This window comes from Zingiber officinale, chromosome 3B, assembly GCF_018446385.1.
Source record: "Zingiber officinale cultivar Zhangliang chromosome 3B, Zo_v1.1, whole genome shotgun sequence".
NCBI classification, from domain to species: domain Eukaryota; kingdom Viridiplantae; phylum Streptophyta; class Magnoliopsida; order Zingiberales; family Zingiberaceae; genus Zingiber; species Zingiber officinale.
In genome coordinates, this window is record NC_055991.1 from 25231748 (window position 1) to 25258067 (window position 26320).

At 39.1% G+C, this 26320-nt stretch overlaps 2 protein-coding genes across 7 annotated transcripts; both read right to left on the minus strand.

The window, feature by feature from the left end:
* Positions 1-16334: 16334 nt before the first annotated feature.
* LOC122054769 (ocs element-binding factor 1-like) lies at positions 16335-16835 on the minus strand. The gene has a single exon (XM_042616205.1). The coding sequence runs from the start codon at positions 16833-16835 to the stop codon at positions 16335-16337; it is 501 nt and encodes a 166-aa protein (XP_042472139.1).
* Positions 16836-17384: 549 nt separating this feature from the next.
* Positions 17385-22271, minus strand: LOC122056231. 6 transcript variants are annotated; one of them, XM_042618069.1, is made up of 4 exons: positions 22003-22269; positions 21788-21927; positions 21492-21560; positions 17385-17698 (listed from the first exon to the last, which is right to left on the minus strand). In XM_042618069.1, exons 1-3 carry the CDS (start codon positions 22152-22154, stop codon positions 21538-21540), a joined length of 315 nt encoding a protein of 104 aa, XP_042474003.1. In that variant the 5' UTR covers positions 22155-22269; the 3' UTR covers positions 17385-17698; positions 21492-21537. The 6 variants fall into 6 exon arrangements, with proteins under 6 accessions (XP_042474003.1, XP_042474007.1, XP_042474002.1 ...); XM_042618073.1 differs by having other exon boundaries at positions 21788-21906; positions 22003-22264; XM_042618068.1 differs by lacking the exon at positions 21492-21560 and having other exon boundaries at positions 21757-21927; positions 22003-22271.
* Positions 22272-26320: the final 4049 nt, after the last annotated feature.

A 26320-nucleotide genomic window follows, 5' to 3' on the forward strand; every position in this document is an offset into this window, starting at 1 on the left:
TTGGGGAATTAGTTTGATTGCCTTAATGAATTCATACTGACTTTACTGTTAAATGATGCCGGTTGACTTACTGGAGCTGCATTATCTTTGCTTAATTAATAGTTAATACAATGCAGTACAAACAGTGTCCAATGATGTCGCTTAATCAATAGTTAATACGGTAAGTTGTTACCTGAAAGGAAAAATCAAATGAAGCTTATTAATTAATGATGTTCTGATTTCTTTGTTCTATGATTTAGTGGGGAAAAGAAAGCAGAGGCAAAAGTCAAATGGGCACCTACTATTTGCCCCTCTTTAGACGGGCGTCCCGTTTTTCAATTAGCATCAAATGGACGCTCTCTTTAAAGAAACTATTCGAACTACCCTTACACTATAATTTAATTTGTAATGTAATCAAATTTATAATATAATGTAATGTAATCCTGATTACATTATTACATTTGGTAATATAATATATATAATTTTTGATTGCAAGGATGATTATATTCTTTTATTTGATGTCTATTATTTTTTATAAGGAATGTAATTCGTATTATTATAAAATGACAAAAATATCCTACGACCTCTATCGGTGTGCGCTACATCTCTGTCAGAGTTTACGGTCGTCGTTGTCGTTGGTCGCCGACAACCACCGCCGGCCACCGGCAACTGCCGCCGCCGATCACCGGCAGCCGCCGCCGATCGCCGGCAACCGCCGCCGATCGCCGGTCGGTCGCGCGGCCGCTGCCGGCCACCGTTGGCTGGTCGCCGGCTGCCGTCGGCGGGCGACAATGGGTGGCGACAGATTAGGGGTATATTTGACATTTAAATTTTTGTTAAATGATGACCTTGTAATGTAATCGGATTACGATGTGTTTATTTTGTAATCCAGATTACATTACAGTACAAGTTAAAAATGAAACCAAACAAATTAATCAACCTTGTAATGTAATCTGGATTACATTATAAGACAGATTACCCCCTACCAAATACAGTCTTAATGCATTTAGAATTTGAATCATAGCCGACCGACTAATTTCTTTACGGGCTACTACATAAGCTAGAAGTTAGCCATCATTTGTTATATGATATAGAAACTACTTCATAATTTTTACTGTTGATCATAATTAAATAATGTTCATTTAAACTTTGTTTTTTTATTGAAATATTATTTTAACTAATTTATTATTCTCTAATAAGTAAAATAAAATAAAATGTATAAAAGTAGTACGAGGTAAAAAGATTTACTTGATTTTCAACTAGAAAAGATGCTAATTCAAGACAAATGAAGCTCAACTAATCAACTCCTTCAACACAAGTCAGAAGCGGAAAAACCTCGTACAGAATATTGAACGCACATACAAATGAAGAACAGAGTGAAAGAATTAGAATACAAAAAGTGTTGTGTAAAATGAAGAGCACCAAAGTTTCTTTTATAGGCTCATTGGTCGAAGTGATAATTTGTCGACGTGGCGCGTGTTGATACAGTCTGACCTGGATGTTGTTTTGCTGTTAACACTGATTTAAGTTTGTATCAGACATTTAACTCAGATTGATTACTAATCTAGGTTGACTTGGTTGACCTGATTGAAAAAGTCCTAACTGGGATGTTAGGCAGTTGGAAAGTCCTGGTGAGTGAAGCCAGGCAGATTGGAAATCCTGGTGAGTGAAGCCAAGTGAAAACCCTAGTGAGTAAAGCTAGGTGCAAGTCCTGGTGAGTGAAGCCAGGCAAGGGAAATCCAGATGGGTCAAGACATATGGTGAAAAGTCCAAGCAGGGAGCTTGGCACGGGAAAAGTCCAAGTATGGTGACTTGGCACGGAATGGTCAGAGAGGGCTCGGTAGCTCGTTCTCTGGACCGGACGAAGTCGGAGAGGGCTCGGTAGCTCGTTCTCCGGATTAAGTCAGAGAGAGACTTAAGTGGACATTCCATGGCTCATTGGATCGGTCGGTAGACCGACCCAGTGACACATGAATCAGTGGATCGGTCGGCAGACCGATCCAGTGAAACTGAGTTCCATGGATCGGTCTGATGACCGATCAGATGACACTCAGGAGCATACTGAGTGCAATCTGATCGGTCAGGGAGACCGATCAGGAGAAGAGATCTGCAGAAGAAAGAAAGAGGTTGATCGGTCTGTGGACCGATCCACACTCAATCTGATCGGTCTTGGGGACCGATCAGAGAACACTCAGTAGCACACTGAGTGCAATCTGATCGGTCAGGGAGACCGATCAGGAGAAGAGACTGCAGAAGAAAGAAAGAGGTGGATCGGTCTGTGGACCGATCCACACTCAATCTGATCGGTCACTACGACCGATCAGAATGGCCTCAGACCGATCGGTCCAAGGCACTGTGATCGGTCAGGTGACCGATCCACACACTCTGATTTGTTCGCTGTATCAGCGATTCCTTCACTGCTTTTGATATATCTCATTCATTTATGTGATGTAATCTTCTGTGCTGTTAGCTTTTGAGTTTGCAGGTTAACAGGTATCATTCCAAGCCTAATTTCAAATTAAGTTCATAAGAGGAATGCGACAAATGGTCTTTCTGCTGGTTTCAGCGGTGCATGGTGCATTTCAGGCATCAACGGATACTGCTGTGATCTGGCTGCGATCTGCTTGACTCCTGGGATTGGTTCGAGCTCAGAAGACGCCAGTGTTGACTGTGATATCATTGGTGTGAGTTCAGGGAACCAGGGAAGGAGGAAGAGGGATTGGCTGCAGCGCTGATTTGCGCAGTTTGGACCAGATCTGTGACAGCAGAGATCAGGTTTTGAGAAGCAGTAAAAACAGCGAGAGGAGAACAAGAACTACAACAAGAAAGCTTGAAAGAAAAGTCTGTGCTGTTGTGCGAAGTTCTTGAGCTCTCGGGTGAACTGCGATATCTATTTTCTGCTACTGATCCTCGCGTGGTTGTAAGCATTTCTATTCTCCTTTGCCACCGAGTTTCTGTAAGTCTCGTGCTTTAACTTAAATCTTTCTTGAGACGTTGTGGGGAGGTTACTCCACCGAGAAGGAGGATTTGTAGCCGGAAGTTATCCGGGGTGCGATCTACCGAAGATCAAGGAGTCGTCCACCTTACGGACACGCCGAGGAGTAGGGGCAAGTTATCCCCGAACCTCATAAATCCTAGTGTTAGTGTGCTTGTGTTTTTCCTTTCTTTAGTTGTGTAATTCCGCTGTGCTAACAATTATCTGTGTAGAAGTTTTGGTTTAAGTTTTTCAAGGGGCTATTCACCCCCCCTCTAGCCATCTAAGATCCCAACAGCGCGGTCCGAGTGCCATGACCCTCTTGGGCACCCCTAGCATGGCAAAGCTCTATCTCCACGTAATGGCCTAGCAATAAAGTTTTATCCACTTCCGGGCTCCGGACCCTCTCCGAGCGCCCGAACCGTAGCTGACGTGGGCGCAAAAGTTGTTCTGCAGCGATGAGGCACCCTTTGGGCACCTTGGTGGTCCGAGCGCTCTGACGGTCTAGGCGCCCGGATCAATCAGCCTTGTGTTGACTGTCTGGCGCCTTCTCCAGTCACTTAGGAGATCTCGGTCACCCATAATTGAGCTCACCCAAACCAATCTTCCGGCCTTCTTCTCGAGCAATCTTCTACTTCAGCTTCTCATCCCTCGAAAATGTCGCGCACTTCCTTCTCGTCCGCTAGCGTACTCTTCCGCAACACCTCGTCCCTGGGATGCACCGAGCCCGTTGACTCTTTCCCATGCCATCCTTCTCGTTAGCTAAATCTTTGCTCGACTTCTTGTGCTACTGAATTCCTGCACACTTAGACAAAAGGATCAAACACAACAAAACCTAACTTGACTTAATTGATCACATTAAAACTAACACAGGGTACTTATAATCTCCTCTTTTTTGATGTGATCAACTCAACTTAAATTAGGGTTAAACAAAACAAAAAATAGTAAAGCAATAGAGAAATAATTGCAATTAATAAATATTTATGAAATGTAAAATAAAAAATATACCTCCCCCTAGACTTAATATATAATTATCTAATTTTGATCATATTAAAATAGGGGTATACTCTGAAAATAAATTTGAAATAAATTTTAAGAGAAAAAAATAGTAACTAATCGTCAAAAATATTATGAAGTTTATATTTTGAAAATCTGAATTTTTATGATTTTATAAATCAGTTTTGAAAGAAATAATTTTAAAATTATTTTTAATTGTTAAAAAATTCTGAAAATTTTTGTTACGACTAAACATACTTATCCAAAATAATGATAAAATTTTTACAAAAAAATAAAATTATATTTAGCAGTAATGAAATATTTTATACATAGCGATATATTTTCGTAACAAAATATTTAAAAATAGTTTCAAGCTTGGAACCCAAGCTTAGGTGGCCGACCACAATAAAAATAAAAGGGAGATTATTTTAAAATATTTCCTTATGTGGAAGCCATGATTTTAAAAGAGAGCTTTAAATTAAATCTTTTCTTTTATAGTTTCTACAAAGGATTAAGAGAAAGGTTTGATATCTTTCCTTATTTGTAGTTAAAAGGAAGATTTTAATTTTAGAGAAAACTTCCCTTTTTTTAATCATCCACATATTTTAAAAGAGAGATTTTAATTTATAAAAGTTTCCTTTTATAACAACCATGAAGGGAATTTTAAAAGAGAAATTTTTATTTTAAAAATTTTCGGAAACAAATTAGGAAGTTTTAATTTTGTGTTTAAAACTTTCCTTATTTGAAGGACTAGTAGGGGTTGGCCACAAGATGGGTTAAGAGGAAATTTTAATTAAATTTTCCTTATTAGCCATTGGCAAGGAAAATAAGGAAGTTTTAATTATGTTTAAAACTTTCCTTATTTGCCAAGACCAAGGAATATAAAAGAGAGGGTAGAGGTGTCTCACCTAACAACGCATCTATTATTCCTCTCTTCTCTTCCTTGGTGGTGGCCAGCCCTTATCCTTCCTCTTCTCCTTTTCTTCTTCTTTGGTGGCTGACAGATTTTGGTGGCTGGATTTAGCTTGGAGAAGAAGTAGAGAAAGGAGGCTTTGTTTCTTAGCATCCCTTGGAGCTTGGTTGGTGGCCGAAGTTCTTCATCTCTAGGAGATTGTCGGTGACCGAAACTTGAAAGGAGAAGAAGGAGGCTTGGGTGGATTCTCATCTTGGTAGATCGTCGCCCACACAACGTCTGAGATAAGAAGAGGAATACGACAGAAGATCGTGAGGTCTATAAGCTACAAAGAAAGGTATAACTAGTTGTCTTGTTCCGCATCATACTAGTTTTCTTTATATGGATTTTGAAATACCAAACACAACAGGATAACGATTCTAGGTTTCGAATTTATGATTCGATTTTGTATTTCTTTTGTTTTTCGATCTTGTGATTCGATTGTTTTTAATGGTTAAACCTAGGGTTACTATAAGGAGATTAAATATTGAATTTCGTTGAAAGGTTTTGTCTAGGAAGTGGTGGATAATCTCATACCCAAGAAGGCCTAGTGCCTCGCCATGTTTAACCTGGAAGCCGATCTCTGAAATAAATATTTAATCGAATTTGTAACATGGGTGGATTTGCATTAATAATGTTAAACATCGTTTGCGATTCAAGTCTAAACCTCTAAGAACAGATAAGTTGAATTTGGAATTAATAATGTTAAGTTCTGTTTGCAATTCCAAATTTAATTTCTAAAGAACACAATAGGTTGTTAGGAATGCTTCGAGACTTGTACAAAAAATTTTTACAGGGGAACCAGTACGATATTCCGAGTAACAACCAACAAAGTCAAGCCCAGCCAAGGTCGGCAGTGGCCAGCCTCAGCCATTGGCGCCTGTTCGAGGAAGGCGAAGACCCACTACAACTGGTGGTGGCCGCTGGCAGCCAGCAAAACCACTTGTGGCCGCTGGCGGCCTCAGGCCGTGGCCAGCGAGAGGCTGCCCTATTTGTTGGCGCAGCGGAGACCGGCAAGAGGGGGATGAATTGCTGAAAATAAAAATGAAAATACCCTCCTAGGATTTCAACTCGGAATAAACGCAGTAGTAAAATAATAAAGACAGAAAATTAAAAACAGAAACAGGAATTTAACCTGGTTACAACCAAGGAGGTTGTTAATCTAGGGCAGTGAAAAGTGCACTAAGAAAATTCTCCTTCTCTGAAAGAGGAGAAGCCTTTTACACTCTAATTGCTCAGAACTACTGATAGGAATTGCTTACAGATTGATTGCTTGAGTTGTTGTTGAATTCTTAGATCCAGGGGCCTTTATATAGCTCCTGGAAAGTCTATCCCGAGGGTCCAAGGTGCCTCCAACAAGGTTCAAGGTGCCTCCAGCTCGGTCAGCGGATAAAACTTTATCCGCAACGCAAACGGTCAAATCTGACCTGTTGAAGGCGCCTTCAATAGGGTTGAAGGCGCCTTCAATAGGGTTGAAGGCGCCTTCATGATGGAGGCACCTCCAAGCTGGCAGCACAGATTCCAGCTCGATTTTTCCAGCTTCCGATGCTCCATTCTTTTGGGCGATTTCGGCCAACCGAAATAGGGCTCACCCGAACTCAATTCCCGGCCTTCTCCTCGAGCAGCCTTCCGTCCCAGCTTAATGTCCCTCGAGCGCCGCACACGCTCTTCACGCCCACCGGAGTACTCTTCCGCAGCTCTCTCGTCCTTCGGACGCACCGAGCCCGTCGGCTCCCTTCCCGTGCCGTCCTTCTCGCTAGCTGCGTCTTCCGCTCGACTTCCTGTGTTCCTCCTGCACACTCAGACACAGGGATCAAACACAGCAGGACCTAACCAACTTGGTTGATCACATCAAAACTACCACGGGGTCCAACACTATCATTATTAAAATAACATGTGTAAATAAATATACCTAACAAAAACGAGTCTCTCCTAGGAACATCAAATACAAACCTGCACAAACAAAAATATAAAATTTACAAACAAATATAACAGCCCATAAATTAACAAATCTAATATTGCTAGCTAGTGGCCAAGACAATCCTGGGCACGGTCACCAGGGGACCGGCAAGCCCGCAAAGGGATTTCCCTCGTCACCGGAGGCTGCTAGTAGTCAAGCCAAGCCCGACCAAGGCTAACAGCAGGCAGCCAAGGCCGATAGCAGGCAGCCAAGGTCGCTGGAGGGCGCTAGCAACCAAGCTAACCCCGATCAAGATCGGCAGTGGCCGGCCTCGACCGTTGGCGGCTGCTGGAGGAAGGAGAAGGCCCACTGCAACTAGTGTGGTCGCTAGCGGCTAGCGAAAACCACTTGTGGTCACTGGTGGCCTCAGGCCGTGCCCAGCGAGAAGCCGCTGGCGGCCGCACAACGCTACCGGCGGTTAAGCGATGTTTTTTTTTCGGGCAGTCTCTTTGCAAGCTCAAAGTTTTTTTTTCATTACCACGGTTTGCAACGAATTCAGAAATTCGTTGCAGATTTGCAACGAATTCTAAATTCATTGCAAACTTTGATTCTATATGTCTGAAGTCAGTTGATAGAGCTAAAGAGGTCAGAATTGGATGAAATCAGTTTTTGTGTGTTCGTACATTTGTTATAATTATATAAATGTCCTCAAATATTTTTTTTAGTTAATATATTTTTTTAGTGATTTCACCTATATGTCTGAAAAATATATTTCGGGTTTAAAAATTCACAAATCCAAATCTATTGGGTCAAATTAAATTCTGAAGACATGCATATAATCAGGAGAATTATACAGACACATAAAAAATAATTTTGTTTCGTTCTGAGCTCTTTAGCATTAATTTGTAATTCTAACAAGTTCAACAAATTCAATTTCCTTTCTAACTCTATTACATTCAACTTCATTTAAAATACATCTATTTGACTTATCTATGAAAAATATATATATATTTAGTCAAAAAAATTATTAGAGGACATTACATAATCATGAGAATAAGACGAACATATAAGAACTTATTTCATCTCATTATGAGCTCCCTAGGTTCTTTAACCGGCCTCGAAGTTTTTTTTTAATTACCAAGATTTGCAATGAGTCTCAAAATTCATTGCAAATTTACAACAAATCTCCTATTTGTCGCAAATTCCTAATAAAAATTCATTTAACAATATTTGCAACAAATCCCGAATTCGTTGCAAAATTTTCAATGAATTCGAGATTCATTATGAAATCTGCAATGAATAATGTTTTTGTTGCTAAATATGCAACAAATAGTTTTTTATCCCAAAAGTTGCAACGAATGATTTTTTTCGTCACCGATTTTGCAACAAATATTTATTTTTGTCACCAAATTGGAATAAAATTTAGCGATGAAATTTTTTTATTGTTGATTTGCAACAAAAATATTCCATTGCTAAATTAGTTGTTAATTAGCAACAAAATTTATTTTTCTCGCATAATTCATCTCAAATTTAGAATGAAAATTATTCGTCGCAAATGTTCTTTCCTAAATGACTGATTTTTGTAGTGCTCGCCCTTCGAACGCTTTGAACTCGTCGACTCTTTCCTGTGTCATCCTTCTCGGTAGATGCTGTTGGCGCAACGGGGGCCGGCAAGAGGGGATGAATTGTCTGCAAAATTAAAGATACCCTCCTCAATACTTTTAACTCAAAATAAATAGCAATAATAATAAAGTAATAAAACAAAAAGAATCAGATAAAACCAGAAGTTGGCTTGGTTACAACCAAGATAGTTGTTAATCTAAGACGATGAAAAGCGCACTAACGATCTCCTTCTCTGAAGGCGGAGAAGCCTTTTACGCACTAAAAGCTCAGAACTATTGCTAGAAATGAATACAAAGTTGATTGTTTGAATTAATGAAAAGATCTGGACCAAGGCTTTATTTATAACCTTGGTCGAGGCGTCCTGAAGGGTTTCGGGCGCCCTGGGGGGATAAAATTTTATCCCCCAACGTTCAGATCGAGTTTTGACTCGATCTGGTCAAAATCCAACTCCGAGCGCTCTGGGCTGTTCCGGGTGCCCGGAGGTCCGGGCGCCCGGGATTGATCTGGGTGCCCGGGATTGATCCGGGTGCCCAGAGATGAAAGTCAACTCAAGTTTGACTTTTGGCCCAGGCCTTTTGCTCCATTTTCAGCTCGCCTCGGTCCGGGTCTTTTCCACTCCTGCTCCGTTTGCTTGAGTGATCTCCGCTATCCGGAATAGGGCTCACCCGAACCCATCTTTCGGTCTTTTCCTCGAGCAGGCTTCCATCCCAGCTTCTCGTCTCTCGAACGCCGCGCACGTTCCTCTCGTCCACCGGAGTACTCCTCCGTAGTTCTCTCGTCCTTCAGACGCACCGAGCCCGTCAGCTCCCTTCCCGTGATGTCCTTCTCGTTAGCTGCATCTTCCGCTCGACTTCCTACACTCCTAAGTTCCTGCACACTTAGACACAGGGATCAAATAACAAGCAGGATCTAACCTAACTTGGTTGATCACATCAAAACAACCACGGGGTTCAACAATCTCCCCCAATTTGATGTGTATCAACCCAAGTTCAAGTTAGGGTATAAAAACAAATAGTAATTTGAAAGAAATTACTAACTAACAGTTTAAACATAAAAATTGTAAAAATAAATTTGCAATACCAAAAAAAAATTAATTTGTCAATTTTCCTAACTCCCCCTTAACTTGTATAGCTACTTCTCCCCCTTTGATCACAATAAAAAGAATGAGGTAAAAAAGTATAAGGTAAGGGTTTTGAAAATATAAATATGTTTGAGAAAAAAATTTAAAAAAATTCCGAGTACAAAATTAGTTATTTTCAAAAAGATTTCTAGGAATTTTCTTAAGATTTCACAAAAATTCTAAGTTAATCCAAGATTTCAAGTAAAAAAATTCTAACTTTTAGAGGACTTTTTAACTTAGGCAAAAATAGTTTTAAAGATTTTCCAAAAAAAATTTCGCAAGAGAATTTCTCTAAGTATAGATTTTTTTTAAAAAAAAAAATAACTTAAACAAAAATATTTTCTTAAAAACTATTTTTGAAGAAAAAATGTTTGAAGAACTTTTACAAGCATTATTTAATTCTACTTTTAATTCTTTTCAAGAAAGTTAATTAAACATTTCATTTCTATATTTGGCTTCCAGGCAGTGGCGAGGCACTAGGCCTTCTTGGTTATTGGAGCAACAACCACTTTCTAGTCAAAGCCTCAGAAGGAAATTCACTATTTAATTTTCTCATTGAAAGCCTTTAACTTTTTAAATTTAATCTAGCAATGGTTTTGGAACTCAGTAAAGGTTCCTTCCTACTGGATTAATCAGAAACTTAGGGGGTATATAGTTTCTTGGGACTTTCCTAAGTTATCCCTGATGTTTTCTAATATACCAATTTAATTTTTCAAAAGTTCTTAGTTTTTATTTTGAAAATTTATTTAAGCATGCATGATTATTTTTCAACTTCTCAATTTCAATTTTTAATCTTTCATTTTCTAATTTAAAATTATCATATATTTCTAGTGGGCATGCTTTTGTTAAGTTCAATTTCAATTCAGCATTTTGTTTTTTTAATTTTGCTAGATTTTTCATAAGCACTTTGATAAATTTAAATGACTGAATAAGGGTGAGATCACGTACCTTACCTCTCTTGGTGATGCTCCCCCTTCGTCGCAGCTTTCTTCTTCTTCTTCTGAGGATCCTCCCCCTTCATCTATGCTCATCTCTGAGTCAAGTTATCTTCAAAGAGATGGTTGGCCATCAGTGATACTCCTGAGAAGACTTCGACTTCTGATTCGGATGATGAAGAATCATCCCAAGTGGCCTTCAGACTTTTGCGTTTAGTTAATATCGGTCTCTAAGACTTGTACTTTTTTTAAAAAATTTGGGGCAGTCATCCTTGATGTGCCCTTCCTCGTTACAAAATCAGATTTTTTCAATAAGATTTCTAGGAATTTCCTTAAGATTTCGCAAAAATTCTAAGTTAATCCAAGATTTTAAGTAAAAAAAATTCTAACTTTTAGAGGACTTTTTAACTTAGGCAAAAATAGTTTTAAAGAGTTTCCAAAAAAAAAATTCACAGGAGAATTTCTCTAAGTATAGATTTTTTTTTAAAAAAATTAACTTAAACAAAAATATTTTCTTAAAAAATATTTTTGAAGAAAAAAATGTTTGAAGAACTTTTATAAGCATTATTTAATTCTAATTTTAATGCTTTTCAAGAAAGTTAATTAAACATTTCATTTCTATATTTGGCTTCCAGGCAGCGGCAAGGTACTAGGCCTTCTTGGTTATTGGAGCAACAACCACTTTCTAGTCAAAGCCTCATAAGGAAATTCACTGTTTAATTTTCTCATTGAAAGCCTTTAACTTTTTAAATTTAATCTAGCAATGGTTTTGGAACCCAGTAAAGGTTCCTTCCTACTGGATTAATCAGAAACTTAGGGGGTATATAGTTTCTTGGAACTTTCCTAAGTTGTCCCTAATGTTTTCTAATATATCAATTTAATTTTCCAAAAATTCTTAGTTTTGATTTTGAAAATTTATTTAAGCATGCATGATTATTTTTCAACTTCTCAATTCCAATTTTTAATCTTTCATTTTTCTAATTTTAAATTATCATATATTTCTAGTGGGCATGCTTTTGTTAAGTTCAGTTTCAATTCAGCATTTTGTTTTTTTAATTTTGCTAGATATTTCATAAGCACTTTGATAAATGTAAATGACTGAATAAGGGTGAGATCACGTACCTTACCTCTCTTGGTGATGCTCCCCCTTCGTCGCAGCTTTCTTCTTCTTCTTCTGAGGATCCTCCCCCTTCATCTATGCTCATCTCTGAGTCAAGTCATCTTCAAACAGATGGTTGGCCATCAGTGCTACTCCTGAGAAGACTTCAACTTCTGATTCGGATGATGAAGAATCATCCCAAGTGGCCTTCAGACTTTTGCGTTTAGTGGATATCGGTCTCCGAGACTTGTCCTTTTTTAAAATTTGGGGCAGTCATTCTTGATGTGCCTTCCTCGTTGCAATTGTAGCATCAAACTGTCTTTTTATAGCGTTGATGCTTTTTCGACTGCGATCTAAATTTGTTAGTTTTAATAAATTTATGTAATTTTCTTACCAGAAGAGCCGCTTTAGTTTCGTCGATCGATGCTTCAGAATCGGGATCGCCCTTTTCGGCTTGTAGGGTAATATTGAGGTTTGTCTTCCCCATTTGTTTAGGCTCTGCGATTCGAGACTCGTGAAGTTCAAATGTAGAGAATAAATTTTTTAAACTACTTGCCTCAAGGTCCTTAGAGATGTAGTAAGCATCTACTAAGGGCGCCTACTCTGGAATTCTTGGGAAGGCGTTGAGCGTATACCGGATAGAGTCTCAGTTCGTTACCGATTCTCCGAGGTTGGTCAGTTGAGTTATCAACTCCTTAATTCTTGCCTGGAGTTGCGCTAGCTTCTCGCTGTTGTTCATCCGGAGGTTCGTTAACTGGGTCCGAAGGATGTCGCGCCTCGCTAGCTTTGCTTCTGAGGTGCCTTCGTGGAGCTCCAGGAATTTGTCCCAGAGGTCTTTGGCGGAGTCGTAGCTTCCGATCCGACTTACCTCCTGGGGCAGCAGAACATTGAGCAGGTGAAATTCCGCTTTTCCGTTGGCCACGAAATCGGTCTGCTCCTTCTTCGTTTGTATTCTTCTTTGTCTTTTGGCGCTGTATATCCATATTTCATTATTAAAATGATATCAAATTCGGTCTTAAAAAATACCTCCATTTTTCGCTTCCAAGTAACGAAGTTTCCGTCGAATTTCGGGGGATGAATGTTCGCGCCGACCATCGTCCTGATCTTTGTGCTTCAGTTGGCGGTGAGTCCTTCTGAGGCTGTCGGGCTTTGATACCACTTGTTGGCGCAACGGGGGCCGGCAAGAGGGGGATGAATTGCCTACAAAATTAAAGATACCCTCCTCAAGACTTTCAACTCAAAATAAATAGCAATAATAATAAAGTAATAAAACAAAAAGAATCAGAGAAGACCAGAAGTTGACTTGGTTACAATCAAGATGGTTGTTAATCCAAGACGATGAAAAGCACACTAACGATATCCTTCTCTGAAGACGGAGAAGCCTTTTACACACTAAAAGCTAAGAACTATTGCTAGAAATGAATACAAAGTTGATTGCTTGAATTAATGAAAAGATCTGGACCAAGGCTTTATTTATAGCCTTGGTCGGGGCGCCTTGAACGGTTTCGGGCGCTCTGGGGGGATAAAATTTTATCCCCCAACGTTCAGATCGAGTTTTGACTCGATCTGGTCAAAATCCAACTCCGAGCGCCCCGGGCAGTTCCGGGCGCCCGGAGGTCCGGGCGCCCGGGATTGATCCGGGTGCCCGGACATGAAAGTCAACTCAGGTTTGACTTTTGTTCCAGGCCTTCTGCTCCGTTTTCAGCTCGCCTCGGTCCGGATCTTTTCCTCTCCGGCTCCGTTTGCTTGAGTGATCTCTGCTATCCGGAATAGGGTTCACCCGAACCCATCTTCCGGTCATTTCCTCGAGCATGCTTCCATCCCGGCTTCTCATCCCTCGAATGCCGCACACGTTCTTCTCGTCCACCGGAGTACTCTTCCGCAGCTCTTTCATCCTTCAGACGCACCGAGCCCGTCGGCTCCCTTCTCGTGTCGTCCTTCTCCCTAATTGCGTCTTCCGCTCAACTTCCTGCGCTCCTAAGTTCCTGCACACTTAGACACAGGGATCAAATAACAAGCAGGATCTAACCTAACTTGGTTGATCACATCAAAACAACCACGGGGTTCAACAGATGCGTCTTTCGCTCGACTTCTTGTGCTCCTAAGTTCCTGCACACTTAGACATAATGATCACATACAATAGGACCTAACTTGACTTAGTTGATTACATCAAAACTAACATGGGTACTTACAATAGTAGCTATCTGTTAACTTCTACATAGTTGATCATATTCAAATAATATTCATTTGAAATGTAATGAGTGTTATGAAGTCTCCTTTATTTATTTTGCTCATTCAAATATTTTTTAAAATAGGTTATCATTCTTGAATAAGTAAAATTAACATAAGACAATGACATTGTGCTAAAAGCTAGCAATCAATTGTTATACGTTATAGTAGCTACTTGCTAACTTCTATATGACCAATCATATTTAGATAATATTTATAAAATATATACTCGTCGGGAAACAACACACAAATATGATAAGAGTTTAACTCATCTAATAACACATTAACAATAAAACACAGGGAGTATTTGAAACTGAATTCATCCAAGTTTTTTTTGAAAAAAAACAAATATATATATATATATATATATATATATATATAATGGTGGAGCCAAGTTAATGACTATCTGAGCGATAGCCCAGGGCCTAACAGAGTGAAAGAGATTTATGGTCAGTTTACTTGGAAGATCGGAAATCAAAACTAAGGAAAAATTTCCATCGTTTACTTCATTAAAATTTTTAGATGGAAGAGAAACATAATTCATCAACGGATGATTTTGGAGTCAAAATCGATCACCTTAAAATTGGACGGAAAGTAACAGATGGAAAAAAAATAACGCATGTACCCCCTTTTCATTTATAAAATTATATCATATATAAAAAAATGATGTGTATACCCTTTTTAACTCATAAAATTACACCATGTATCTAAAAAATGATGTATATATCATTTTTTATTTACAAAATTACATTGTATGTATTAACTTTCCTTTATCAAGATAAATAAATATGCAAAGAAAATGATTTATTCATCTTTTTTTTTATCTTCCTCCAAGAATTATTTTTCACTATAGATCCTTTCCCTTTCTCATCCGCGTTTGAGTAAACAAAATATTAGGATTGAAGAAAGGAAAAAAGGTAAGGGAACCAGGAGATTAGCCTAGGGTAATGATAGGGAAAAGGGCGGCTAGATCGGATGATGATATCAGCATCAGTGCTTGTGGCCCACAGCTCGAGATCAGTCCGGACAGATTACCGAAATGGGATCTGCCATTGATTGCGAGAATACGTTAAATCCTGAAGTGAAACGGATGAAAGATTTTAAGTAGAGCTCTAGGCGGATGATAAATAGTTTATTAGTTAACTGTCATTCTTTTGATTTACTAAATCTGTAAACCAGATAAGTCAGTCGGTCGTGGTTCAAACGATAAACACTAAACCCAGTTCAAAAGGATAATTTCGCGAACCTCACTTATATTAAAGGTATTTAGTTTACTTTATATGAGACGTCCATAATTAACAAAAGGGACACCTATTGATAAACGATTGACGTACTTTCAATTTTTTTTAACAAAAAAATACCATCGAGTATTATGAAATTGGAGAGAGAGAACGACAAGCAGCCACGTTCCGGTCACAATCAATAACAATCTGTTTTTAAGTTTATCATCCTCAAATTATAATTTAAGTCGAGACGGATGACCGAAGATAATTTGAAAGTCGTTGACGATGGACATGTGATTAGACTGCCAAACATCAAGTGGGGATGATATTCAGACGACCTTCAATCATCCGTTCTGATTCAATTATAACTTGAAAATAATTTAAACTTAAAAAAAAATCATAACTAATTATGAATAGATCATGATCTAACTATAATTATAAATGATTAATCTATGTTTTGTTATCAGGGAGCTGGCCTCGAGTATTATTGGTTAAAGAATAGAAAATCAGTCATTTTGTTGCGTTGCGCGTAGCAGTGATTTAATTAATGCGTGGTGGATCAAAATGGTAGATTCCATGAGCAACCAAGGGCCGCGTTAATGCGTCTCCGTAATGAACCATTTGCTTTAATCTCACCATTAACTCGCAATTTATGTGCCGTGCTAGTGCCAAAAGAGTCACTTTCAAGTGTGTGTAAAGGAAAGTCACCAGGTAGCTTTCAACCCAAAGAAACCCACAAATTATTAACATGACGTGGGAATTGAGATGGGTGATCAACGAAAAGAAGATTCCATTATCGATTAATCAACTAATTAGTGCTGGGCGAGTTCATAATTAAATAGAAAAAGAAGGTCAACGATTAGTCAAGCATGATCTCCAATCCGGTTGACACTGACCGATCGCCGAATCCATCGAACCCGTTGAGATAGTAATCACGTGCGGCCCACCGGTCCGGTTTAGCTCGAGGTGCGTGGGTCCCACAGACTGCGGCCAATCATATTTCAACTGAATCCTTCGCTTTAGACTTCCTCGTTGACTTTGGCATGAACTTGTCGAGTTTTTCTTAAATTAAATTACGGATCTTGAAAGATCGCGAACTTTTAAGAACGTGGTGGATAGATTTTGGTGTTTTGTAATTTATTTCAACCTAATAATTCGTGATTGCGGCGGCACGACGAAATTAATCAAAACCCACGATCCCGTTTAGCAATAAAAAAAAAAAGTTAAAAGGAAAAAAGAGATGAGAAATTTGAAATTTTTTAATCGAACGCAGTTTCGTCACAATCTCTTAATTCGTAGTTGTTTTAGGCCATCAACGACGCGACCCAAGCGAGATCGTAGTGCGGTGACGCCGGAGTCGGCGGCGCCGGCCGGTGGATGAGGGCGGCGGTCCGACGGAGCTTGGAAAGCTGCCAGCTCAGCGCGGAGGCTTCGGCGAGCAGGCCGTCGTTGTCTCGCCGGACGAGGAGCGAGCGGTGGGCCAGGCCGGCGAGCCGTTCCGCAAGCTCGCGGTTGGAGGCCCGGAGCCGGCCCAACTGGAACCGGAGCCCCTCGAGGTGTCGCTTCTTCCGCGCGCGGGAGCGGCGGGCGGACTCTCGGTTGGAGATCATGCGGCGGAGCCGCCTTAGCTCCTCGGGAGGCGCCGCCGGGTTGTCGCCGTGGACGAGGACCGCCATCGGGAACTCGGCGAAGTGGGACGGGGGGAGTGAGGGAAGGAGGAAAAGGGAAGAAAGGTGGAGGAGTGGGTGGGCATTTAAAGGCGTAGGATGGGGCGAAGGAAGATGGGTCCCAGTCACTTGCGGCATGGATCACGACATGCGGGTCGGCGGGTGTGGGTTGATGCATGATTATTGATTAGAGAGTCAAATTCCGGGCGGTGCATTTTGTCCGGTTTGGGCGGGCAGATTCGCGAGGTTGCCATCAACATTTTCGTTAAGTTATAATATCAAATATTAGTATGGACAAAATTGAAAAGGCTCTTATTTTTTGAAATCATCAATGTGTAATCCAACTTTTCTTTATTAAAGAATGTCCCAGGAATGAATTGAAAAATAAAGATCCTTTTGATTTTAGCCTTATTATTACTATGTTTTTTTAATTCCATATTTGATTAACCCGTAAAGGCTAATTGCGATTTTCTTGGAAAAGAGAAAAGGAATTTAGTTTCTTGATTTTCTGCGACTGTAACTAGTTGAGAACAAATAGAAAACACAATTTCTTCTGCTGCGTCTGACGTTGAAACACAACTTCTGCATCAGCCAATTCCTTTTACTGTGAATGTTCTTGGTATATTTGACAATAAGTTCACTTGTCTGACAATTGCTCATCGAGTTTGTCATGACACAATTTAATCATGCAGCCTTGTCAATCCGACAAGAATTTAATAACCTCGGGAAAGTATGCTCGATAAAAAAACAAAAATCTGGCAAAAAGAACTAGCAGGCATTACTTGGCCATTGTTGAAATCTTGGTGCTATAAAACAATTTTTTTTCCGCAGGAACTGAATTCTACTTATTCTTGCACATGTAAGCTAAAAGTTAAAAACCAGTGAAACGAGAAGAATCATTTGTACTCTTCCATTCTACAGAATGATAATCATGTTCTGGTTCGATGCCTAACGATAATCCTCCTTTCGGAAGCACAGCTAATACTTGATTCATTAAGTACCTGCACAAATTACAACTCATTTTCAGGGTTCAAATCACATTGTTAAACAGTAAAAATTGCAACTGATTGTTTGATAATGATTGATCAATTTTCTTTTTAAAAAAATAAACAAATTAAACATAGAGAAGGTTGGCTATTCCATTATTAGGAGCAATCTTTAATAATGACCTTAGGAATCTTGCTTCAAAATGATCCTGCTTCACTCAACAGATAGAAGCCTAAAATATTATAGTTATCCCCTTAAACCAGTCAAAAAGGTAAATCTAAGACTGGTCTAAAAAATTGAACTTCCAAGGTAACTGAGACGACATTCACATTGTTTTGTGAGCTCATCAGATGGTCTGCTTTGATGTTTACCTGAGAGAACAGATTCCCTAACTGATCTTGATATGGAACTGAGATGAGATTCTTATCATTGTGTAATCTTTTTAGCATGAACTGAGAGAACTGATCCAATAAACTACCCATATGGCATGTGATACGGGTTATAACGAGTGGACCCAGAAGATGACGTGACAGTTAGAGTCAAGGTGGCAGGATGGTCAAAGTCAAAATTATGTGGCAGTCATATTCAAGAAGGGACAACACCCTCTCATCTTGGATTCAACTAGACCGAGTTACAAGCCGGTCGGGGAAAGACGATCAACCCTTAAGCCGAGCGAACCGGGAAGTATAGTGCCTTAAGGGCGACCAGATCTTAAGGCGACCAAGATTGAGGACGGCCGGCCTTACATGTCGGTCGGAATGACTAACTCCACAACAAACCAGCCATAGATGACAGTGTGCATGTGTATCTGTCCGGCCACAAAGTCGGATGAGTTTATATGCCCTAGCCATACAAAAAGTCGGCCAAGCAATTGCATGATATAGCTCAGCTTAATATAATTGACCGAACCTCTCAGAACGTAGCCGTGTTTCTCTTGATAAGCCATTATATGTTCGGTCGGGTAAAAGAACATCCAAGCCTGCAGCACTTATCTTCAAATTACCTCCCAAACGGGATTTCATCAGAAGCATACATTATCAGAAGAATTTCCAAGGAGCATGGGGCACTATATTATTTCTCGAGCAGATTTCCAACATAACTAAGACACTATATCATTCTCCAAACGAATGTCTCAAGGCTACGTAGAATATAACCAAGTGGCTTAATGACCGAGGCAGATATAAAGGCGGTCGACTTTAATGGTCGACCAAGACACATGCAGTATAATACACGACAGAGTAGATGATGCAGAAGGCAACCGAACAGCTCAATAGAAACGGTCGGCTTAAGGCCTAGTCGAGATATACTCAGCAGACAATGTCCTAACAAGGCGATCGGCTTAAAACCCGACCGAGATATATTTAGCCGGCAATATCCTAACAACCTATCATAATAATAACTATGTGAGAATATTCTTCTAGAACCTTCTTTAGGGATCATCCTGTCCCCCACTTATAACAACATATTTCTTCATTAACCTCAGTGATAACAGAAACTATAAATGACAAAAGAAATATCTATCTGGGTAAATGGAAGATTCCTTGGACAATTAAGACGTATTGCCTAGGTTGTACCTACTCCTTTACCTAACAACCTCTAACACGCCTTGCCACCTCATGATTACGGAGGTTATGTGAGGTGGTATATAAAAGGAGAGTCCTCTCTGTGATGAAGGTACGCTCTCTGAACATCTGCAACTCATCCTCGTGCACTCTACTGTTCTTCATCCACTTGTTCGGACTTGTACTAACTTGAACGCCAAAGGGCCTTCGCCAGGACTACCCCTGGCTTCTAGACACTAATGTTTTGTTGGATCGTTTCCGTGTGCGCAGGATCAGAGGGAAACTTCTTCTCAGAGGAAAAAAGGTCTTCTGCAAATCAACCGTTGATCCACCGTGCCCAGCGCGTCATCTCTGATGTTTTCAGAGAGAATCAGCATGTCAGTAATCCACAAGAAATTCTCAATGTTGTATGAGCACATGAGGTACTCATACATCGAGCCTTCGCAACTTTCCTTGAAAGGCCATCATTTGCCTGTTGTATTTGAGGTTACACAAGATGCCTAAATATAGTTCAAGTAAATCATGGACGAATTAGGAAATAGAAAGCTGACTTAAAAGGCAATAAGGCATCACACGAAGATGATGAAGAATGGGAATATGCTGCCTTTAATACAAGAGAGGTCTGACTGAAATCTGACACTATAAATTCCAGTTATAGTTGGTCATTAAATGGAATATGTTAAAGAATTTGCATAACTGCAATAAGAGATGTGCCAAATCATCTCTGCTTCAATGTATGTTGGTTATATGAATCCATTGCACAACTAAATCCAGAACAACCTCCATTCTCTCTCTTATATGAGAAATCTGAAAAAATGGCCATTAAATCTAAATATCTAATAGCTACATGAAGGATTTAGTCAGTCGCTGAAGGCAATTAACACTTAAGCTTTAAAAACAATATAAATGTGATTGACCACCAGTTAGTTTTAATAATATAACACCTAGTTTAATTAGTTGCTGAGTAATTGGGCTCCACCAGCATGAATAAGAACAAGTTTAAACGTCGTCTATATTTACAGACAATCTATGTTTAATCGTGTGTGCATAAGCAATAATAGAGTCTCCAAAACTACAAAAAACAATTTTGTCAAAAGGCACTAAAATAGGCGTACAAGACAGGTAAACATCAGTCAAACATGTTATTTCTTGCCAAGTGAGCAACTTAACGAGGCACTTCCAGCAAAATGCATCTTGATAAGCTACTTATTAAATGGATGATGAGAAAGAAACCACTTCATAATTGCATCATTTTCTTTGCCTCCTTCACATCATAGCATTCAATATAGTCAAAACACTCTCTCGCCTTTTTAAATTGAATGCACATATTTCTAGTTCTTTCCATCAAATTTGGTAAAACAGAGACACAATGATACTTGTAGGAAAAAAATCAAAACATCGTATGCAAACTTAAGAATGCAACTTTCATGACATTTTCTTGAAACTTCTGTTTTTGTCTTTAAGTGACACTAAGTTAAGGTAATAATTTCATAGCCCACTAACATAAAAATTTATCACCCACTACCATTTAAAACCTGAGAATAAAAAGATATAATTTCATGTAATCCATAGATATGATATGAATTTTTTGAACTTAAGCACCTTGCTTATCCTAATAAATAAACTAGCATTGCTACTAATTCGGGATCTTAGTGTCTTATGTGTCTTAAGACTAGTTAAGAGCGTGGAGTACCAACAGCTTCTTAGAGGTGAAAAATGTTCTTCGAAACACAAGCTTTCATTTTGTTGGCTCTTAGCATAGGAAATATTAAAATCAAGCTCTGAAAAAGAAAACAATTCTTGCTCCGATCATATTTAAGCAAAAATGTCACGCTCTTTGCTTCTACTCAATACATTACAGACTATCATAACTCAGTCAAAAGTTGAGTTTTCAGGGTAAAATTATAGCATATCGTTAATAATCGAACTTGTCTCACACTATTATCATCAAATGCATTATGAGGAAAGACTTTGTGTTCCAAATTAAAAAAATAACTAAAAAAATTAATGAAAGAAGAATAATTAAAAGGAAAAAAAAAAGAGCATCTAACTGTGAACATTATCATTCAAAACATTGACATTAAAATTAAAAAAAAAAAAACTTATATAACTAATGCAAGGCTTTGTAGAAAATGACAATAATTGGTTCCTTAAATTATTGAATTGAATCTTCAATTATTCCTCTTCAAAATAACTCTTTTAATCATTCATTATCGGAGATCAGTTGGAAAAAGAGGAAACCTACGTGGGCTTTCACATTGATTCCCATTGAACGACGCCTGTATCTTCCATCAACCATCTTTTCCATTTTTCCCTATCAAATCTCAATGGCATTTTCTTCCCATCAACTAAAACTCAAAGACCAACGAAGGGGAAAAGGAAATAAAAACAAAGCAAAGCATGATAGACAATCATGATATACTCAAACCACATATCATGCTGACGAACCAGGAGCAAAAAAAAGTTCATTTTTTAATGAGAATTTCAAATAAAACATCGAGAGAACTAACTAGCGATCTTGACAAGTGCGACGGAAGATACCCTGAGAGAGCTCACAACACGCCCTCGGGTTGACCGACAGGTGGGAGGTGAGTCGAGGAGCGGCCACCGTGCTGTAAAGCGGAAGGAAGGACTGCATGCACCCAAGTTCCCCCAGATTCCTACGACGATTTTTTTTTTGTCTTTTTGCAAATCAAAAAAAAAACGAAGAGAAGAAACAAGTGAAACATCACGGATTTTAGGTTTGTGTGGTGTACCGGGGAGAGGCGAAGGAGTGCTGGCGGCGCTGGAGGCGAGGGACTGCGAAAGGCGGAGCGCGGATGCGGGAGGCCGCCGCAGGCTGCGACCGGGTGGCGGAATACCGCGCGGCGTTGAGCAACGATCGCGAGATGGAACCTCGCCACGCCATTCGGAGTGTGCGTGAGGTGTGGCTGCGGAGCGGAGAGGACCGTAGGGTTTACGAAGCACCAAGCCGTGGTGCTTTAAGATTGACTTGAAATCCGTGGTGCTTTAAGGCCGTCCACGTTTCAACTCTCTTAAAGAATGTGTAAGTGTACCATATATTTGGGCCGTGAGCCGCAATCTTCTATCACTACGACTGTTCATGTGAGTTACTTTCAAATTTAACGATTTTACATATACATAAATTCACATTTATTTAAATCTTGTAAATGAAAACTAATCAGAAAATTATTTTTTTAAAAATATATTTTTTAATTTGAAATAGTTCGTTTTAAATTTGTTATGCTCGGCCATGATTTACAAATGTTGTTTCATGTCATGGTTCTCGGGGTAAGGTTAATCAATTTAATTAAATTTGAGTAAATTTGAATTTGAGTTTCGATATTTGAACAATATATAAGAAGAACTTAAGTAGGTTAAGTTAATTGGATACTTGATAATATGTGAGAGATAAATCAATTAGGTCACGGAGGACCGGATATTTGACTGAGAAAGTTTTAACTACATGTTAGGGAAGGTAAACCCTAATTTGAGAGTTAGGCAAGGGTAAAATCATAATGGGAGATTAGGCAAGACAAAGACCTAGTTATAGTTAGGCAAAAGAAAGTCCAAGTGGGTCAAGAAGGATCGCACGTTGACAAGAGGAAAGTCTTAACTGCGGTTAGACAAGGAAAAAACCTTAACTGAGGTTAGGCAGGGTGGAAATATATCGAGTAACTAGTCCTAACTGGAGGTTAGTGTTGGCCCAGGTAGGCCGGAAGGAGGGGAGGTGAACTAGCTGTTAAGAAAAATCTTCCTCGACTTTTAACTCAGATTAAAAAATAAAATAAATGAACAACTAAAAAAAATGAGGACAAAAGAGTTACTTGGTTATAACCGAGGAGGTTGTTAATCCAAGGTAAGTAAACGCACTAAAGATCTCCTTCTATGAAGGCGGAAAAGTCTCTTACACTCGTTGGAAGCTCAGAGAGTAGCTAGAAAATGAATACAAAAGTTGTTACCTATTTCCTAGATCCAGGGATCTTTTTATAATCCTTGAAAAATCTTATTTGTGACTTGAAAGTGCCTTCCATACAGCTGGAAGGCACCTTCAGCGAGGTGCCAAAGGATAAAGCTTTATCCTTTGACAACGGCTAAAATCAGTCTGGTCGAAGGCACCTTCCATGGGGCTGGAAGGCGCCTTCCATGGTTGGTTGAAGGCGCCTTCAGCCCTGTTGAAGGCACCTTCTACCTGAAGGTCGCGAAGGCACCTCCACTTCTATTGAAGGCGCCTCCAACAGCTCCATAGCTCAATTTTAGCTCTTCCGATGCTTCAATCGCCTAAGTAATTTCGACCAATCAAAATAAGGCTCACCTTAATCCAATTTCCAGCCTTCTCATCCCTTGGACCGCCACATGTGCCCTTCTGCCGGTGTACTCTTCAACAGCACCTCATCTGTAACACCCACGAATTCTTAAGCTAAGTAGGTGAAGATTTCTTTTAGAATAAAAGAAGATAAGATAGAAAAAAAAAAAAAAATATATATATATATATATATATATATATATATATATATATAAAGAATTGGTCAAAGATTGAACCTTGAACCTTCTTAAGCTAAGAATTATAGAATTACCACTAGACCATCATGAGTTATTGTTAAATAGAGAATGGATATTGTAGATAAAGATAAAACCATGATTAAGAGAAGAAAGCAAGAAAACATCAAGTAGCTTCTTCCTCCTTCTCTTGATCAAGAAGCAAGACAAGTTGTCTTTTTCTTCCTCACTCTTTTTTTTCATTTTCGTGGATGACAAGAGAGAAGGAGAGGAGAGGAAGTAGGGGGATGAATGAAGACATTTCTTCATCATTAAGAGAATAAAAGATGAGTTAAGAAGAGGGGAAAGCAGAGCCTCTTTTTGCTTCTTACTTCCACCTAGCATAAGAGGGAAAATCAAGAAGGGACTTCATTTTTCTTCCCTTCCCTCATCTTGCCGTGACCTAGAGCCTCCTCTCTTCTTTCCCAAAAATCCAACTAAGGTTTTCTCCCTAAGAAAACCAAACCACAAGAGGGAACCCTCAAGATCTACCTCTCACAAGCAAGAAGAACACAAGGAGCACTAGGAGGAGGAGCTCTCTTCTTTCTTTTCACCAAAGGGTACCTTCTCTTAGGAAAAGACCAAGCAAGAGGATGTGAGTATCCCTTCACCTGTGGTACAAGTGGTTATATGATTTTTGTTGAGTTTATATGAATTTATAACCTAGAGTTTTCCCATAGTAATTTCGGTTATGATACTTGTAAAGTTTATGGAAGCTTAAAAACCAAAACCAATATGTTTAAGTTTTCCTCATGATATGTTAGGAATATGATTTTGATATTTCATTCTTGCATAAGGCTTAGAGTTAGGTAATACTCTACCTTAGGGTTCGGCCATGAAGAGGCTTAAAAACCTAGGGAAGCTCAATTTAAAAACTAACATGTCTATGATCTCTTCTATGATGTATGTGAATATTTTCCTTGATGTTTATACTTTTATGTTGCTTAGAACTAGTAGGAACCTATCACAAGGTTTCGGCCATGAAGGGATTTAATACCTTAAGGAGGCTAAACCTCAAATCTAGCTTGCTTATGTTTTACCTTATGAAAAGATATGAAAAATAACATAAAGCACTTGAGATTCATGTTGCTTAGGGTTAGGTTTTTACATGGTAAACATTCGGCCACCATGAAATGTAGGGCTTAGGCAAGCCTAAATTCAACCCTAACATGTTTATGTTCCTCCCCATGATATGCTATGAAATTCATAAGGTACTCACATGCTTGTAAATTCTAGAAGAGGTATCAAGTATGAAATTCTCCACTATATGTTGTGAATGTTCTCTTGATGTTTCATACTTGTATGTTGCTTAGAACTAGTAGGACCCTATCACAAGGTTTCGGCCATTAAGGGATTTAATACCTTAATAAGGCTCAACTTCAAATCTAGCTTGCTTATGTTTTACCTTAAGAAAAGATATGAAGATAACATTATGCACTTGAGATTTCATGTTGCTTAGGGTTATGTTTTTTTCACATGTTGAACATTCGGCCACCATGAAATGTAGGACTTAGGCAAGCCTAAATTTAACCCTAACATGTTTATGTTCCTCTCCATGATATGCTATGAAATTTATAGAGTACTCATATGTTTAGAATCCATGCTTTGTAGCATTCGGCCACTTACACTTGGTGAAATTAGGAAGCTTGAACTTTAACCTAATATGCTCATGTGAATGCCTAGGATAAATGCATGGAAAAATTTATTTAGATTCACATGCTTACATGCTATTGTAACCAAGTTTGGACCTTGTATGTTTCGGCCAAGGTGGGTTTAAAACCCTAGGAAGCATAGAACCTAAATCACATATGCTTATGATGTTCCTTATGTTAAATGTATGGAAATGAATATGGGTTCATATGCTTGTATGATTTCATGAAACCTAAATGAGCCTATGCATGTTTCGGCCACCCTTAGTGGGTTGAGAATTTAGACTAAGTTATGACTCAATATGTACTTCCCTTGCTATGACTTGAATTGGAAGAAGTTAACTTGTGATCCATGCATGATTATGTTTTCTTTTTATGTTATATTGCTCATTTGAATATGTTTATGAATCATGCATGAGAATGATATCTAAATGGCTATGTGCCCAAGACAAGTATGATGGCTATGTGCCCAAGACAAGCATGATGGCTATGTGCCCAAGTATGCATGGCTATGTGCCCATTTATGCATACCTTATGAATGACATGAATGATATGAACATGATATGCCATGAATGACATGAATGAAATATGCTATGCTATGAATGACATGAATAAGATATGCTATAAACGACATGAATACATTATGAAATGATAGAGATATGATATGGCATGTATTTTACTTTGAATGGCTTGTACCAAAAGGGTGGACTCCTCATGCGCCCCTAGGTCGAATTACGGGCCTAGTAAAGGGTGGACTCCTTACGTGCCCCTAGGCCGAGCTACGGGCCTAGTTTCCTAGTAGGTTCAAGACTTGCTACCTTGGGTCTACTTAGGATGCGCGCATTATGTATGTATGTGGTATTAAGCCGGGCCCCTTTCATGTTGA